This window comes from Ammospiza caudacuta, chromosome 4, assembly GCF_027887145.1.
Source record: "Ammospiza caudacuta isolate bAmmCau1 chromosome 4, bAmmCau1.pri, whole genome shotgun sequence".
In the NCBI taxonomy this organism is placed as follows: domain Eukaryota; kingdom Metazoa; phylum Chordata; class Aves; order Passeriformes; family Passerellidae; genus Ammospiza; species Ammospiza caudacuta.
The window spans coordinates 2098009-2116682 of record NC_080596.1 but is presented as its reverse complement, the minus strand read 5'-3'; the positions used below and the strand labels follow the sequence as shown (position 1 = coordinate 2116682).

Genomic DNA, 18674 nt, shown 5'->3' with positions numbered 1-18674 from the left:
ACTGATTTCTCTTTGCAGATTAACAGCAAGAAGAAAGAATCAGCATGGGAGATGACAAAAAGTTTGTACGATGCATGGTCAGGATGGTTGGTAGTCACGTTAACTGGTTTGGCATCAGGTAAATGAAAACACAAAGGATTCTTTTCTTATTTGTCAGCAAGTATAGTTGTTGTGTTTTTCCTTTTTCTCCACCAACCCAGCTAAGAGCTGGTTCAGTCTACTACAACAGTTCCATAAGGGAAGAAAATAGTTGACTGTCTCAATTGACAAGCTTCACCATTTTGAGTTGAGGGTTTACTGATCAGATGGGAACCAAAATCCTCACTGAATTTAGAGAGAATTTCTCAAGTGTTTTTGAACTTCCACCTACTAAAGTATCAATGTTCTTTAATCCTGTGATTGAGATTTATGTTTTCCCTTTCTGTAAAATTTTGGATTTTACCTGTAGCATTTCTTGTGGAAGTGTTGATTGTAAAAGTAGGTCTGGTACATGTGTAGTTTTGGCAAGCACACTTCCCTGTAAAGCATGTGTTTATGGACTAGTGAATTTTAGCTATATGTTTATGTTGTACCTTTACAGAGGTTCTTCCACAGAAAATATTGACTTTAACAGGTAGGGTCTGTTGACTTATACTTCAATTCTCTCTTTCATTCTTAATGTATTTTAGAATGGATTTTACAGCTAAAACCATCCAATGGTTTGTGGCCCAGTGGTCAGGCAGTGCTGCTGCTTTTTCTGTTAGTATAGTCTGAAGTGACTAAAACTTGCAGTAAGGAACGGTCACAAACTTTGTGCCCAGTTTTTCAAAATAAGTACTTCAAATAGACATTTAGACATTTTAGATTAAATGTTAGCAAAGTTAGTTGTGGAGTAAGGCTATGCTTATTAAAAAGCATGGTTACAGTATAATTACTGCTTAGGTATATACATAATCACTTTCACAAATCACATATAAATTAATATATATGCAAAGTTTGTAGCATGTTTATATACTTCTGGATGCACAAACCAGGAGTGTGTAATCTGTATAATCACTGGAAATTGTTTATGATGATTTCAGTGGGAACATGCAGTGTAGTGCTTTCAACCCCTTAAGCTGCTGTTTATTAAAATTCCTTTATTCTGTTTCTGACTAACAAAGTGAGCAAATTCTGGTCTTGCACACTGGTATGTTTTTCAGTCTCAGATGCCTTCTCTTCTATGTCTAGTGGATCTTAAATGGTACAACCTTGAGTTCAGTCACAAGGAGATCTTATGTTTACCTGTTTTAATAATTTGGTTAAAATTCTGTTCTACTGAAGTACTGCTTTTGACTTGACAACACATAGACTAGAATCCTTTTCCACCTTTTAGACAGGTGAATCCCATCTCTTTCCAGCAGGCTTGATGCTGTATAACTACTTCATCACAAAAAAGTAACAGTTCACTTTCTACTCTTAACTCCTTGGTTTCAGTGGACTGTTGGAGAACTGTGGTATACGGAAAATAAAGGCAAAAAAAATCTCATGTAACTTGGGAAATATACAAAGTACTTAATTCTTCAGCAAGTATTAGTCTTACCATAACAAAAAACAGGATATAATCCTGAAAATCAGTAGTATATTAAATATTCATTTAATTAAGTTAATACCTAATACTTCAGTTAATACGAGCACATTCCTTCATTTTAGCCGTGTGTGTTATTTCTGTTTACCAGAACATTAATACAAAACTGTTTCTACAACAGGGGCATTGGCAGGGTTAATTGACATAGCTGCTGACTGGATGACTGACTTGAAGGAAGGCATTTGCCTTAGTGCTTTGTGGTTTAACCATGAGCAGTGTTGTTGGGGTTCAAATGAGACCACATTTGAAGAGAGAGATAAATGTCCGCAGTGGAAAACATGGGCAGAGCTAATAATCGGGCAAGCAGAAGTGAGTATTCTTTGATGGTCTTGTTCAACAGCTTGGCTGAGTAGGGATAAAAAATAATGGTCTTAAGGTTAGGATTCTAAACATGAATTTAGATTCTACTGTCTGTGCCATTTTTCAGCATTTGAATTGATTACTAGATTATAGTGTAAAAAATGTGTATTTCATGAATTGCAAGGGAGCTTGGAGTATTGCAAATGTAAGGAAGTTATGACAATATAGAGCTGTTGATAGCACAAGAGTTTCTATTCCTGATAATAGCTGTATGTAAATATCCATCTATGGTATTCTCTGATAACTAAGAATAGATTTGCTTGATTTTTTTTCTATTACATTTTTTAAATAAGGAAGATTTACTCAATATTCACTAGATTTTAGCAGCTGTTAGCTATTAAAAATATACCTGTTCAATGTTTATTTTTTCTTTTCAAGAGGAAGTGTTAGAACACTTTGTACCTTTTATAAGTCTGTGCTAATGTGCAAGTGTTGTGGCTTCATGCTTTTCAAACAAAACTCTCTCTTGGCAATAATTACTGTGCCTCAAAATATGTGTATTCATGTACTTGCAGCAGAAGTACTTCTGGATTATTTTAAGTAGTGATTTTGCTCTTATGTCAAACCTATTTTCTGACATTTTGTGTTTGCTTTTAGGGTCCAGGTTCGTACATAATGAACTACATCATGTACATTTTCTGGGCTTTGAGCTTTGCCTTCTTAGCAGTTTCTCTGGTGAAGGTATTTGCTCCCTACGCCTGTGGCTCAGGGATACCTGAGGTGAGGTCTAACTAATATATATATATATTATAGGTGTTTCATATTAATGTGTAGATTACTGCTGCCTTAATGAGTCAGGGGAAAGGCAAGAGGAAGCACCCTGTGTCTTTGAAGAAATATAGTAATACAATATTCAAACTGCAAACATGGTAATTTTGCTAATTGTTTCTGAGAAAATACCCCAAACTTTAAAGAATCGCCTGAGTTAGTAAATTTTGCTTCTGTTGGGACCACTTTTTAAGGACCCGTTTGGATTAGTATGCTTCTGAAAAATGATTTCAAACCTCCCCTCGTCCACACCCTCCCTGTGGTGATAAGAGAGCAGTGATACATTGACACAATTTTGATAGAGCAATCAATCTTTTGTTACAATGCCTTTAGCTGCCTTAACTAGCACAAACCAATGAACAGTCACAATATGAAATGTGTAGTATCCTCAAAAACTCACTGTTTACAATTGCTGTCTGCTACTATCCACAAAATGGGAGAGAAAAATCCAAAGTCAAATCAATCTTGTCAGTCTCACTTCTTCAGTTTTTCTGTAAATATTTTTTATCTACCTCTGTTTAAGCCTGGAGTAGTTCTGTGCCATTGTTCCAGAAGAAATTTCATCTTAAATTGGTTTTCAAATCTAGCTGTGTTTACTTTCCAGACACAGCTGCCCAGTGTTTAATGTACATCCTATTTATGGACATGTTGTGATATGGTAGCTGTGTATTATTTACTCTGCATGGGCATATTTTCCAGGCTTATAATATAGCATTTTTAAGCACAGTAATACCTTTGGCAAGTGACAGATTTTTCTGGTGGACATAGGCTGATCTTTTCCATCTTTATGTGAAGAAATCTACTGTTGATTTTTATGTAGTGATGGTAAAACACAAAGAGAAAACAGGGGTGATATTGGTGCAAGTTGGGATATTGCTACAATAGACTGATCTTGAGTATGGTTTTTGCAGATTTATTTTTTCTTTAGAAATTTTCTGCCTTTTTACATAATTTACATCATAAACTGATTCATCCAATCTTAAGAAGCTGCTGCAGATTAATTTTCTACTAAATGTAATTTGTACTGTAGTTGTATGTTATTACCCATGTTTTAGAGTAAGTTGTCAATGAAAAGCTTCTGGCAAGCAGATAGACCTAGTGTGGCAGTCTGAATGATACATGTTTTAAAGTATGACAGAGTTAGTAGTTTGAAACGGCTGGCTTTGAAGTTCTGCAGCTAAAATTAAAGGATGAATTATTTTCTGAAAATTGAAGAATGCAGTAACAGATTTTTTTATTTCTTCCAGATAAAAACTATTTTGAGTGGCTTCATCATCAGAGGTTACTTGGGGAAGTGGACTTTGATGATAAAAACAATTACTTTAGTCTTGGCTGTTGCATCAGGTTTAAGTTTAGGAAAAGAGGGTCCTTTGGTACATGTTGCCTGCTGCTGTGGGAATATTTTTTCCTACCTCTTTCCAAAATACAGTACAAATGAAGCTAAAAAAAGAGAGGTAAGTTCTTGAAAAATCATTTCTAGAATATATTGAATATTGGTGCATTTACATTGATCTTTGTTCTCTTGGACAATGTTTAGTGATTATCAATTGTTATTTATTATGTTAAAAACAATGTATTATCCCCAGCATTCTGACAGGTAAATAATTTCTATGGCAGAGTCAGTTTGGTGTCCACTCTGGAATGGTCTCCCCTTCAGAGACCATTTGGTTTTATTTAAATTCTTTCTGTGCTTGTCTCTAAACTTTGGTAAGTGATGGGTGTCTTCAGTGGTGAGGACAGCAGAGTATCTGAACCCATGAACAAAGTGTTCCTGGTGACAGCAGTGTTCTGTGCCCTGTTTCAGTTCGCTGTTGTTAACGAGTGTGGTGGGTTCGACTTGGTGCCGGCCAAGCAGTTCTCTCACCCTTCTGAGTTGGCAGGACAGCAGGAGAGAGTAAGATGAAAAGCTCAGAGGTCAAGATGAGGACTGGGAGATTGCTCACCAGTTACCATTACAGACCAGACCTGAGGAAAGTTCCTTGACTGCCAACAGTAGACTGGCGAGAAATGAAAACAAAGCTAAATGTATCTTGCCCCCACTGTCCCTTCTAGAAAGGCTCAGTTTCACTCCTAACTCTTCTATCCTAAAGTGGCACAAGGGAATACTGTGTCTCTGCTGCTCCTTCCTCTTGATACTCATTCTCTGCTCCAGGGTGGGCCCCCACCCATGGGAAACAGTCCTTCACAAATATCTTCAGCATGGGTCCTTTCTGCAGGGTACGGCCATTCAGGACTGCCCAGCCTGGTTCACCCACAGGCTGCTGTGCTTGCAAGAAACCTGCTCCTGCTTGGGCTCCTGCTCACAGCCCATGGCTCTTGCCAGGAGCTTGCCAGGGCTGCAGGGTGAAGATCTGCTCTGCCATGCATCTGCTCTGCCCTATCATGAGCAAACTTGGCTTGTAGCTATAGTGAGATTTTGTTGTTCATGTTTACAACATAGACTGTGACAAACCCCTCACCTTTATTGTTTTCCAGGTGTTGTCAGCTGCCTCAGCAGCAGGAGTTTCTGTAGCCTTTGGTGCCCCAATTGGTGGAGTCCTTTTCAGTCTGGAGGAGGTATGTCAAGAGATGGCATTGAAGAATAAATGTTTGAAAAAATCTCTGTTACTTTAAATAATTTCTGACTCCTTTAAGCTATGGAGTCTCTTCTAAGAAGGAAATTATTTTTTGACCCATATTTCAAAGCCAAGAGTCCTGTTACCAGCAAACTCCTGAAGATATATTTTTTTTAAATGAATGTCAGCCTTACTTTATTCTCAGTTATTTTATTCTGGAAAAGGGCCAAGTCTGTTAATAACTACAGTTTACATACAGATAAAGACACAGCAGCTTTTCAGTCTAGGAGTTTATTCTGGAAAAAATATATGGGGCTCTTAATTTTTGAAAAAGGCTTTCAAGACTTATTGACAGTTTTGTAAAGCAAGTTTTAACCAATACTTAAAGCTTCAGACACTAAACACAATTATATGATAATTAACAAAAAGATGATAATTATTAAAAGGGCAAATATACTATAAAACTTAGCTCCTAAGCTAGGAACTTCTCCAAAAAATGTTTTATGCTGAATTAGTTTTAATTGTAATTTTCAAAATATGTAAGAATGTTATTTCTGTTATTGGTATTTTTAAAGACAATTAAAGCCCTAAAAATCCCTGAATTGTAAAGTAGGGAAGCTATTTCTTTCATGTATAATTTTGTTATGTTGTTAGGGTATTTTGAAGACTTCCTCTGTTGCCAGAAAATGAAGAAGAAAACTCTTAAAATTCAAATCAGGCTATGTGTGGCTTAAAAAATAAATTTGCATGTTCTGTTTTGAGGCTTTTTAATTTTTTTTGTTAGTTTTAATCATACATCTTAAAAATAACACATAAACCTTTCAATAGAGATTGAAAGGAGATGAAAATATTAGCAGGAAATCTGAGAGTACAGCTAGTACACACTGGTTCTCCTGAAGGCTAGTAAGAGACACAAAGCAGAGCAGCTTTTTTAGCTTATACCATGTGAGCAGCAGTATTCTAACACATGCAGAAGCCTTTAATTGAATCACTAATAATTCTCATGTAATGTCTTTTGCAGGTCAGTTACTATTTCCCACTGAAAACTTTATGGAGATCATTTTTTGCTGCTTTAGTAGCTGCATTTGTTCTAAGGTCCATCAATCCTTTTGGTAATAGCCGCCTAGTCCTTTTTTATGTGGAATATCACACTCCTTGGTACCTTTTTGAACTGCTTCCTTTTATTCTTCTGGGAGTATTTGGCGGGCTCTGGGGAGCATTTTTCATCCGAGCAAATATTGCATGGTGTCGTCGACGCAAATCTACAAAATTTGGGAAATATCCTGTCCTGGAGGTTATTATTGTTGCAGCAATAACAGCTGTGATTGCATTTCCTAATCCATACACAAGGCTAAACACCAGTGAGCTTATTAAGGAGCTCTTCACAGACTGTGGGCCATTGGAATCCTCCTCGCTGTGTGACTACAGAAATGATATGAACGCAAGCAAAATTGTAGATGATATTCCTGACCGCCCAGCAGGCACTGGAGTCTATTCAGCTATATGGCAGTTGTGTTTAGCACTCATATTTAAAATTATCATGACAGTCTTCACTTTTGGTATCAAGGTAAGTGTGAATGCAGTAGCTCTCTTATCTGCTGTCATCATTTAATTATTGCCTTTCTCATTTCCCATCTCTCAAGGCTAGAAGCTTTGTTTATTTTTTTATGTTATTTCTTTTAAAAAGAGGTCTTTTTCCTTTTAGTTAGTAAGGAAGTCCTGTAGCAAACAGTAATAACTTTAATTAAATTCAGAATAATCCTTTGTTCAGCTGAATAGAAATGTGCTAAATGCAGTAGGGAGCAGTAACTTTGTGGATGGATGTCTGTTTGTATGGGCCTGATTCAGCAATAAGGGATGATTCTAAAATTTCCAAGAGCAAAGTTTGAGCATAACCACTCAGATTCCCTAGTCTTCCTGTTACTTGGAAGAAGAACAGACTGTACCCTTTACACTACTCATTGGTGGTAATTCTTATATCCACTCTCCTCATTGTTCACATAAATCTAATTACTACAGATGTTAAAAGGAGACCATGTTGATTTCTTCTGTATTTTCCAGTACTGCATCCTGTGATGAGAAAGTGGGTTTTGTTCATGTGACTGTAAAGAAAATTTCATCTCCATTACAAACAGCATCATTTTTGTTTTTCCCAGTTATTTGATAGATCTGTTTTGGAGGTGGCTTTAGCTTCTCCCCAGTCTGTGGCTGTTTTCTGAGTGATAATGTGTAACTGTCACGCCTTCATCATTTTCTGTCTTGTCAGGCTCCCTTCATTTTTTTTGCAAATACATCATAATCAAATGTGCCTTAATGAAAACTTCCTGTAGAATGTTCACTAAGCAAGATTTGTGTTTCAATTTGCCTTAACTTTTCAGTGTAAGTTGCTGTTCCATGTAACAGTGTGCATAAGGAAACACTTCCTTTCTATAAGGGTGTTTGGTCATTGGAATATGCTGTGCAGAGAACAGCCTTGGAAGTACTCAGACCTTGACTGGTTGCAAGCCCGAGCAACTTGCTGAGGTGACCCTGCTTGAGCAGGGGCAGACAGTCTGGGGCAGTCATCTTCAACCTCAACTATTCTGTAACTGACAGAACAGTAACATCACGTTGTGTTTCTCATGTTTCGATATTTTAGATGATGTTGCAGGTTGTTATTTGAAGTTATGTTCTGTATGTTGGTTGGTGGGTGAGAGGAATCTCGAGAGTGTGTGTTTCAAAAGCTAGTCTTCCTTAGGTCCGTAATTCAGGCACTGTTGTGTGATGTGACCACTTCAGTCTGTTTAGTTTTGTATTCACTTACTGGGTTTCATTTATATCTGGGAGATTACTTTGCCATTCACATGTTTATGTGCATCTGGCTCTTTGACATGGGGTTACCACCACAAGGTCACACTGCATACTGGATAGAATTCACTGCTTTACAGAATGGCAGAGCTTATACTTCATTTGGGTTTGGTTCATTTTCTCAGAATTTCAGCATGTGGAAATATTTTTGTGAAGCTGTGACAATATATTTATTACTCTGCCAATAGGCAAGGAGTTATGTTGCTGTCATTGATGGAGCTGGGCTATGTTTATTTCTTGGATGCTTTAAAGCATGTGGTTAGTTACAATGTCAGCCAGGATCTGGAGAAGTTGATGTTACTTTAAAGATATTTATTTGGTTTAGGCTTTATCTCTATAAAATAAGCAAATTCAAAATAGAAGGGAAAAAAAAGAGAAGAAATAATATTACGCTGTCATTTAAATAATTATAAGAGATCCTCTGGGCTCTCCAGGTCCTTTTTTATTCCTGGAGCTGTAGCCATCTGCATGCACACATCTTCCCCATAGGAACTGCTTTCCTGTGAGGTGAGCAAAGCTACCCAGCTGCTGCCAGTGAGGCAAAGGGTTTCCTGCTGCTAGTACTGCTGTGGAGATGCATTACTAGGAGGCTGATATGGCAGCATTTGTTTTGTTTTGTTTTGTTTTGTTTTTTTCTTTCATGCTTTTGCACCTATACTGTACTGTTTTATCAGTAGACTCATTACTGTGTCTAAATGCTGATCAACAGGTGGGAAGCAGTTACAGTTTTGCCTCAGAACATGACTGGTACACGCTGGCAGTGTGGTGGCAGATCCACCAAAGGGGTGGATCCTAATCCTTGCTTCTTCCAAAGATGACACAGGACAAATCTTTTCCTCTGGAGTGTAATTTAAGCTTGTCCCAGAGAAGAAAGCTGAGAAGAGGGAAAACGTAGCTGTTTTCCCTTGCTACTTCTCTGGGAAGATTCCTCTCCCCTTTGTGATTTGTGATTCACAGGCTTATGCAAACAAATGGACCTGTAAAATCATAATTACAGTTAGACTTGTAACCATTACCCACATATGGTGGAAAGAAGAGAAGGAGCTAGTGCATAAAAAGTTATATTACCAAAGGACCAGAAATAATTTGGATGCAATTTCCACATGGAGACTGAGTTTCTATTACATACTGCTAGCACAGTAGGATCTGAGGCAGTTTCAGTAGTTTATTTAGTTACTTTTATGTTGGAAATATGGGATTTTGTCAGGGTACTGTTGCACTGTTCACTGAGGAAGAATTTCACACAGGAAAAAAAAATTATTTTAGCAGTTAGGACGGGGCTTAGATGCATAATTAATTATGTGTAATAACAGTAGTGGTATAAATGCACAATTTGAATACTAGACTAAAATACTAAAATGAAAACATTGAATATTAGCTCTGTAAACACTGAAATATTAGATAATTCAGTATAGGAATTAAGGATTATTAAACTTTTTCTCAAAACCCATGCTGCTGACTGTCTAACACAAAGTTTTCCCTTGGTTTCTTGGTTAGAAATCATCTTTGCACACACAAATATTGACAAAATACAAAGTAATAATAATTATAAGCTATGTTTGCTTTTCCTTTGTTGATAGAAATCTTTGCAACCATAAATACAGACAAAATACAATAACACTAACAACAACAATTCTGAAATACATTTCTGTAACAGCTATTGAATACCACACCAAAATTTATAGTTTCGAATTCCACAGTACTTAAATTTCACAGCTGGACAGTACAATAAAAATTACATGATGTGTCCTGTTACAATTAATTAAGTTATTTCATCAAGATGGGATGAGATGCATTTAGACAAAGTAAAAATTCTGCTCCTTTTTTGTAGTTATATCTGTACCTCAGTCACAGTATAAAATATCTTGATGTTAACAACTGCTGTGAGGAGAAGCAGCAGGCATTTACAGTTTAATGAGACATTTAGATGCCAGTATGTTTTTTGGAAAGATTGGCTTCGTAAGGCGAAGAAAAGATGTACAGTAGTTTCTTCATGTGAAACTGCTGATAAAAGGAAGTTTACACTAATATTTTACTAAGCCATGGTTTGTGACAAGGCTTTAGTTAGTAGCAGAAAAACATTTTAAGTAACTAAGCTGACAGTAGGAGCTTCTTTCTTCTTTAAGCTATTGTGTTACCTACTTTTTGCAGTGGGGATTATCTTGCCTTTTTCTCTCTTGGTGTGTTTAGCAGTCTATATGCACTCATTTCTACAGGAAACAGCAAAAATAGTACAAGGCCTCTTTTAAAACTCACCTGTTTAGTTAATTTATAGCAGTGTCAGGAAGCAGTTTAGGAAGGCAGTCCTTCTTTAGTAAGTGAATGTTGACTCTGAGGAACGTGAAGGAATAAGGGAGACAGGAAATTATAAGGAACTTTGTCCTTTATGATTAGCACAGTTCACACTAGACATGCACAGGGTAGAGAATTGTGCTATTGGCACTGTGTCTAGTTCTTGGTCCTGTATTGGTGGTAGATTTTCTCTTAAACACAGTAAGATATAAACAAACATGCTCATAAAGTGGTTTCTCCTAATCAGGTGAATCAAAGATATCAATAGAATTCTATCTACTAACCTTCCAAGGTCACTTACCATTGTTTTAATGTGACAGTTGGAGTATTTGCATCTCTTTCAGAAAAAAAATACAGAAAATCAGTTTTTAAGTCATGTGTGAGGTATGTTCCCAGCAGCATGCCAACAGTTCTGTTTTTGTTGCAGGTTCCATCTGGGTTGTTCATACCTAGTATGGCAATTGGAGCAATAGCAGGAAGGATTGTAGGAATTGCAGTGGAGCAGCTGGCTTACTACCATCATGACTGGTTCATTTTCAAGGAGTGGTGTGAAGTTGGAGCTGACTGTATTACACCTGGTCTTTATGCCATGGTTGGTGCTGCTGCATGCTTAGGTAAATAAAATATAACAAATAAGTATCTGGTTTCTTCATATAGCAAAATAATTATTAAAAAATGAAAGGAGACATAAACTTGTGCAGTTTTGGAACACCTGTTTATAGGGTCTTCCCTCCAGAATAATACTTTCACATCTCTACACAAGACCCTCAAATCCTTGTGATCTGAGAAATAATGTGAAATCTAAATTTATGAGAAATAGGAGAATTTTAGTAGTGTTTGCTTTCTCTTTTTGGTATCGAGAGATGTCATCACTACATTGGTCAGAGAAATCAGTTCCTTGAAATGTATGAAGTAGAGCATTTACAGTGTCAAGTATGGTTATTATTAGAAGGAAGTGGTGTGATCAGCTGCCACATCTACATGAATTGCAAAAAATTGTTCTTGAAATTCATTTTCCAAACAAAAGTTTTAGACGTGTGTAAGGTATTTTTATCAAATCTAATTGTTGATAATCAGCTTCATGGAAAGAGGCTTAAATTGTGGACCTAAACTTGTCCTTATTTATAACTTAGTGGCCTTAGAAATTAAACTTAAAAACTCTTAGGACAGATTATGCAAGAAGTAGAACTTTTCTTTAAGGAAAATTATGTTTGGGCAATCAAACTAGTGATACAAATTTAGGTTTTGGAGAGGTTGTTCTGGTTTTTAATAGTGCAAATTGAATCACTCTTGATTGAATTGAAAGACAGTTCATATTATTTTATTAAATGAAGATATAGCATCAGAAACCTTATCAGAAAAAAATTATTTTAAATAATAACAAAAGAGAAGTATAATCCCTGTCTTCTGTTGTCCAAGAAAGAGATTTCTTTTCATCAGCTCATAATTCTGTTTAGTTTTTATGATTAAGCAACAGCATTAAATTCCTAATCCTTTGGACAGCATAGCTGTTGGTTTGCTACCTATGACATTTTTGCATTAGTTCCATTATTTTTTCAAATTCTTACATCACTGGATTTCCTTGCATTTCACAGTACTTTTAACCCTGATGTGGTATGGAGATATACAGAGTTTTGTTCTTAGCTTACGTTAAATAACTGTACATATTTTCCAGTTCCCTTTATTACCTCCCTTTCTATGAATTTTCCCTAAAACTCTCTTTTTCACTTCTTGAAGGTCTGTGTTAATTTTCTCTGTCTGCTTCTGTTGGTATTACGCAGAAGGACGTTTGTCAGATGACCTTTCATGTCAAAGTTACGTTTGTAGGTCTCAACCGGCAGGCACAAAATTCTAAAATCATTGTTATCTGATACTCAGATGTTACTGGCTGTCATTTTCCTTGCAGGTGGCGTGACAAGGATGACAGTGTCCCTGGTAGTTATTGTGTTTGAGCTAACAGGAGGGCTGGAATATATTGTGCCCCTAATGGCTGCGGTGATGACCAGTAAGTGGGTAGGAGATGCCTTTGGTAGGGAAGGCATCTATGAGGCACACATCCGACTGAACGGCTATCCTTTCCTGGATGCCAAGGAAGAATTCACTCACACGACGCTGGCTGCTGATGTGATGAGGCCCCGGCGGAGCGACCCCCCTTTAGCAGTTCTCACCCAGGACAATATGACTGTCGAAGACATAGAAACCCTGATCAACGAAACCAGCTACAATGGTTTTCCTGTCATTATGTCAAAGGAGTCACAGAGACTTGTGGGCTTTGCTCTAAGAAGAGATTTAACTATTGCAATAGGTAATTAACTTTCAGTATTGCATTATTATATACACCACTTTAAATTGGTTTATATTATTTTATATTTAAAATAGAATTTACTCTGTATGTTTTTACACTTCAGGTTGATTTAACTATATGATAATGTATCTTCAGTAGCAGCTCTGAAATGAAGATAATCCTCATCTCTTTGTCTCTTGTAAAAACAAAAGTTGTCATACTCACGTAGGTCAAAACATTATCTAATTTGGTATTTTTTAGTTTTTTGAGGCTTTTGATAGTACTCCATTTCCTTGAGTAATGCTATAGTAACATTCTTCAAAATTGAGTAATTCTCATTTTGACCATCAGTATTCTGCGAGAATTACTGTCCAAGTAATTTTTAAATGTATATCCTATTTCTTTCTAACAGTGTGTTTTTTACTTTTGTTATAACAACCAAGGTTGTATTATGGAGATATAAGTGCAATATTAATTATTTTAGGTTTATGTTTTTCAATCTGTTTGATTAATGGGAAATTAGTCCCTGGGCACATGAGCACACAAGCTCTGTTTGGAACATCTCTTTCTGTGTGAATATTATTAGTGCTTGTGTGATACTTGTGATAATGCTTTTTGCACTGGCAAGAAAAATTCTGTGGATTTTGAGGCTACTGTCATAACCAAAGGAGGAAACACAGTGTTATGTAAGAAAATGTTATAAAAATGTAACATTTAGTGCATGAAATAAGTGATGCAAGTTTCATCCTAAACGACTTTCTTTTATATATACATATGTCTTAAACAAAGACACTTGAGAAAGGGACAGAAGTCTCCAGAAACTTTTAAAACATCTTTTGTGAACAGAACACTGTTCGCTTCAGTCAGATTTTTGCCTGTGGTTTTACTACTGTGTATACCATGGCATTATATTACATAGGATGTATGTGAATGTACAAAACTTGGATATTATTACCAACACCATAGTAGTTAACGTTTGCATTTAACTTGAGTAAATGGGGGAGTAGCAGAACATTCTTCTTAGAAAATGCTTTCACAGTTAAGACTCATTTCAGCTGCTGGGATTATACAGTGAAAGTTGCTTAGTCTTGGGTTGTGTCTGTCGTAAGAGTCACTGTGCCCTGGCAGCCAGGAGGGCCAGGTGTGTCCTGGGGTGCATCAGGCACTGCATCTCCAGCCAGGCAAGGGAGGGGATTGTCCTGCTCTGCTCTGCTCTGGGCCTCACCTCAAGTCCTATGTGCAAATTTTGGTGCCAGATTATCAGAGAGTTGTAAAGCCATTAGAGATCATCCAAAGGAGAGCCACAAGGATGCTGAAGGGCCTTGAGGGGAAAGCCATATGAGAAGTGGCTGAAGTCACTTGGTCTGTTCAGTCTGGGGAAGGCTGAAGGGAGACCTCATTGCAGTCTGCAACTTCCTCATGAGGGCAAGGGGAGGGGCAGGCACTGATCTCTGCTCTGTGATAAGATCTGAGGGAATGGCATGCAGTTGTACTGAGGGAGGTTTAAGTTGAGTATTAGGACAAAGTTCAGGGGGCTGTCAATTGAGACTGACTTTTCCCTGGCAGTTTCTTCAGGAGCTGAGTAGTTCTTTTTTAGCCTTTCCACCTCTTTATAGTAAATAAAGGTTACTTATTTGAGTAAGACAATTAGTTGAATAATGACTAAAGCTGAATGGCAAATGGCTTTTGTGATTTTTGCACAACCACTTCCTGGGGATAAAGCAGTGGCTGTGGAAATATATGCGAGAGCCTGGTATTGTTGATTGAGCTGTATGTCTGCATTAACATCTTACTCCAGGAATATAAATTCCTCTTCCTCTGCTGTTTTTCCCCCTTCCCCGTCTTTCTTAAAGAAAGTGCTAGAAAGAAGCAGGAGGGGATTGTTGGCAGTTCCAGGGTATGTTTTGCCCAGCATACCCCATCGCTTCCAGCAGAAAGCCCTCGACCTTTGAAGCTCAGAAGCATCCTTGATATGAGCCCTTTCACCGTGACAGACCACACACCAATGGAAATAGTGGTGGATATTTTCCGCAAGCTGGGTCTGAGGCAGTGCCTTGTAACACACAATGGGTGAGTAAAGTGGCAGCAATGCTGTGCATTTTTTTAGATACAGCAGTTTTCATTTCCAGGATCAGAGTATTTGAACCAGGATATTCACCAGGATCATGGTATTTGAACCCATGGTAGGTTTGGTATTGCAGCTGAGGACCCCAGCTGTTCATTAAGAATGTGCTGTGCTGTAGCACCTCTCTGAAATTCTTATGCCTTCCTTGTATTTCAAGTAAGCAGGCAGATGATTTCAGTCATTTTATGATGTTCTTTTAAAGACAAGCTTGGTCTGTGCAACTTGCTTGTGGAGGAGACGCAACTCGTCTTGCAGAAATTTAGTCTTGTGCTCTGCAGAGTCTAAGGCCTGTATTTCCTGGTTATTATCTATGTTCTGGCAACGTGCAATGTATCAGTAGTTACTGAACATCTACAAATACTGGGTTCTTAAAGAGTAAAGCAGAAAATGATCTAGTCAGTATCTCTTCTGGAGTCTAGTGATGGGGATTACCAGCAAGCTTTTGATTTTTGGAATACTAACAACTAAACTGCTGCTAGTTCTGGAACTTCAATCTGCAACTTTTGTTTCTACAATTCAAAATATTTCAGGAAAATAGTTTTAAGATTTAGAATGTTTGTAAATGAGACTGCTGGGAGTTGTCCTGTGATTATCTACTAAATAAATCAGCCCCCAGCATGAAAACTAAATGTTCATTGTAATTGCCTCTTATCTAAACTGCTCCTTGTTTTTTTTTACATGAGCTTTTTCTGTGCAGCTGTTCCTTTAACATTCTGCTTTTCTGTGTCTCTTGCATTAAACACTTGACATGCAACATTGAAGCTCCTACCATAGTATCTTGCTTTCCCTTTAGCATGTCTTTTAAGGCACCCGGGGAGTGAAATGTTGTCTGCTCATTCACATGTTTAGGATTGATCAGTGTCCTTGGGACAAGAAATCTGAAATGACTGGGACTTTCTTAGTTTTTCTATGGGCAAAAGGACTGCTGCTGTATGTAGCGAATATTTATAAATTTCGTTGGTTTCCAAGTTGGGGTTTTTTTTCAGATGTATTTTAAAACAAATTTATTTAAATGTTCTCCTGTCTGTTTTTTGTTTTGATTTTTTTTTTTCTTCAATGCATCTCTGTATGGAATGGCAAGTAGTGTTTCCAGAAGCCTTTCTAAAGGACATAATAATCTGACATGTAGAAGTTAGTCTGGGCATGCAATTATTCTTGTTTGGGGAGGGAAATTGGAATCAATAGAACTTCACTGAAAAATAATTACTATGATTTTTTTTTCATAGTTTCTGTTGTGGTTGAGTGCTCAAGCATTGACATTGATGCTGAAATCTTTTCTAGAGAAAGCTTGATTGTGCAAAACTATGTCAAGCTCTACTATAAATTTTAAACTATTTTATGATAAAGTAGCAGGAATGGCTTTAATATTTATTTTATACTACTTCAGTTTACAAATTTGTGACATTCCACAAGCACACTGTCCATTACAGGAAGAGCAGATCATAAATACTAGTAGTAGTGGTGTTTAGCGATGGCATACACCCTTGTGGACATCAAGGGCTACTTTATATTTTCACTGGCAGATTTCCTGCAAACTGAATATACCTGTTTAAAGACTTGCATCAACATACTTATTCCAGTCCAGACTGGATTGTACAGAAATTGGTGCAGATGACAGAGAGAAGACTGAGCCTTACTCCTCCAAATTTGTACCAGAATATCCATTCCAGGGAGTTGCTCTTCATTTGTCCTGTCATGAACAAGAAATTTGTCTGAATTTGTCTGTTTCTAAGGCCACCAGATAGCCCAGCTCTGTAGGGCAGCTTTGAACCTCAGTTGCTATGACTTTACACAGATATTACTCTATCTGCTGTGGCTTGTTAAAATGTCAATAATTATCTGTATGTCTGAGGAGAAATAACTATTAAACAAAGGAAATACAAAGTAGATTTTAGTTTCAGTACCTTTAAAACCCAAAAATATGTGAATTTAGGGTGAAGGGATAAAGTTTTTCTACCCTGATACAAGAAACATACTGCTGTGGGGTGGTTGTAGAGCCAATTGTGTTCAGCATTTTGGGAGAAAAAAGCAAAATCTGGGAAAGGGTACTGACTGTCAAATAAATTCTCATTTAATTATCTCATTAGCTTTCCTGCAACCATTTCTTTTTTTTTTTTTTCTTTTTCAGTTTGCTCTAATCCTTTTCCATTATGATTAGAATTTTTTTTTCATTTGATTTCACACAGTTATTAGCATAACATAATCTGTTGCAGGATTGTCTTGGGGATCATCACAAAGAAGAACATATTAGAGCATCTCGAGCAACTAAAGCAGCACGTCGAACCCTTGGTGATTAGATATATCAGATCTCATAATTAGACACATTAGAAGCCAGGAAGCATGAAACTTGTGAACTGTTCAGGGCTTTTATGGTATCGGCTGAACCATGAAATCTTCTTGTGCTCAAAATTTGTGTTGAACATAAAGCAACATGTGCAAAATCCTTTTGTAGAAAAGAAGCTGTAAATGTGAACATACTGTTAGTCACAACATTAAAGGAAAGTAAACTTTCTGATACTTGTGTTGATGAGATCACATCCATCCTGCTGGTTGATCTCTTGAATTCCCCAGGTGGGAAGGCACGCAGCTAGAAATACTTTTTCCCTGCCTAATGCAAATTAAGGTTTTCATATATGCCAATTTCTTTATCTGATTTGGACAGCTTTAAATAGCTGTTAAATAGCAAATATCACATCTTTTGAGAAGAAGAGATAAGCATGCATCATTAGATCTTCCCTTTATTAACATGAATTTTTAAAAATATTTTTAGCAAAGTCCTGTGATTTTATGTAAAGTCTGTGATTCTGCCACTGTTACCTACAGCAGTGAGTGTAATCCTTTACAAAATGTGCAGTGATACCAGCCACCAAGTGGCCTGCTACTATGTAGTCTGTTGACTTCACAATCTAGATATGATTTTAACCATGATGTTGTGAACTAACCCCTTAGATAGATAGGTGGTACACTTAGTCTTAATTTAGACATGGGTTGCTAGATCCATGTCTACTAAACATACCCACCATGTTTAGCTGCTTCTGTGCAAAACATGCTAATTATGTTCTCATTTTATGCTAATATTTCACAAGTATTTCATGCGTCCTTTAATAAGACAAATTGAAATGTACTAACCAGAATAACAAGGGCAGCAGCTCATCCATTCTGCTCTTTGCTTCTCTTGTGATATTATCCTTTTGGACAGTCTCACTCTATTTGATGTTTAGCAGTTATAGTTTTAAAAGACCCTGTCATAAGAGCACAGTATCTAAATTGGATAATGAAAATTTTATTATTCACAGTTTGTTTTTTTCTTAAGCCATGAACTCCAAAAACAAATTAACTGTTGTTTATTTTACAAAAGTTTCATGGCCAGTACAGTGTGCTCCTATGAATACATTCAATCTGAGCCAGTGTGTCAGACTGGAAGGATCCTTCTTGTTTAAAATAGGAGGGAAGGGGAGTTTGATTTGGGGCCATCAAGCAGTACATCACTTCTGATGGCTAGGTTGGAACATGCCTCTCTTATGAAGTGGGATCACTGTCATTTCTTTTTCATACCTCTCTTTTCTTTATCCCTCTTTGTTACTTTTTTGTTGGCATATGCTAATGAAAATTTGATTTTTGTAGAAACAAAAAGTTAAATAAAAATTGTAATGGGCTCTACTTGTATGACTTGTATTTCATTAAAATGGACTACAGCTGTCAGAGACCATTTGATACAGCGTCTCAGCATTGCTGTGTTTTATCAAACTGGTGGTTCCTCAACATTTTGATAAATAAAATGTTTCTGTTTAAATAAGAAAATCAGGCTGTTTACTTTTGCTCTATTCCTGTCAACAA

The 18674-nt window shown here is 36.9% G+C and overlaps 1 protein-coding gene across 8 annotated transcripts in view; it reads left to right on the top strand.

Annotated features, from left to right (window-relative positions):
* CLCN3 (chloride voltage-gated channel 3) overlaps positions 1–18674 on the top strand; it is a 60563-nt gene that overhangs the window by 38573 nt on the left and 3316 nt on the right. For 5 of the 8 annotated variants that reach the window (XM_058803138.1, XM_058803139.1, XM_058803136.1 and 2 more), the window contains 10 exons: positions 19–118; positions 1728–1915; positions 2564–2686; positions 3982–4188; positions 5210–5290; positions 6311–6856; positions 10856–11042; positions 12335–12733; positions 14566–14782; positions 17051–17126. In XM_058803138.1, the coding sequence (XP_058659121.1) occupies positions 19–118; positions 1728–1915; positions 2564–2686; positions 3982–4188; positions 5210–5290; positions 6311–6856; positions 10856–11042; positions 12335–12733; positions 14566–14782; positions 17051–17126 (2124 nt within the window). Of the gene's footprint in view, positions 1–18; positions 119–1727; positions 1916–2563; positions 2687–3981; positions 4189–5209; positions 5291–6310; positions 6857–10855; positions 11043–12334; positions 12734–14565; positions 14783–17050; positions 18581–18674 lie in introns of those variants that run through there. The other 3 variants (XM_058803142.1, XM_058803144.1, XM_058803141.1) reach the window with 2 other exon arrangements.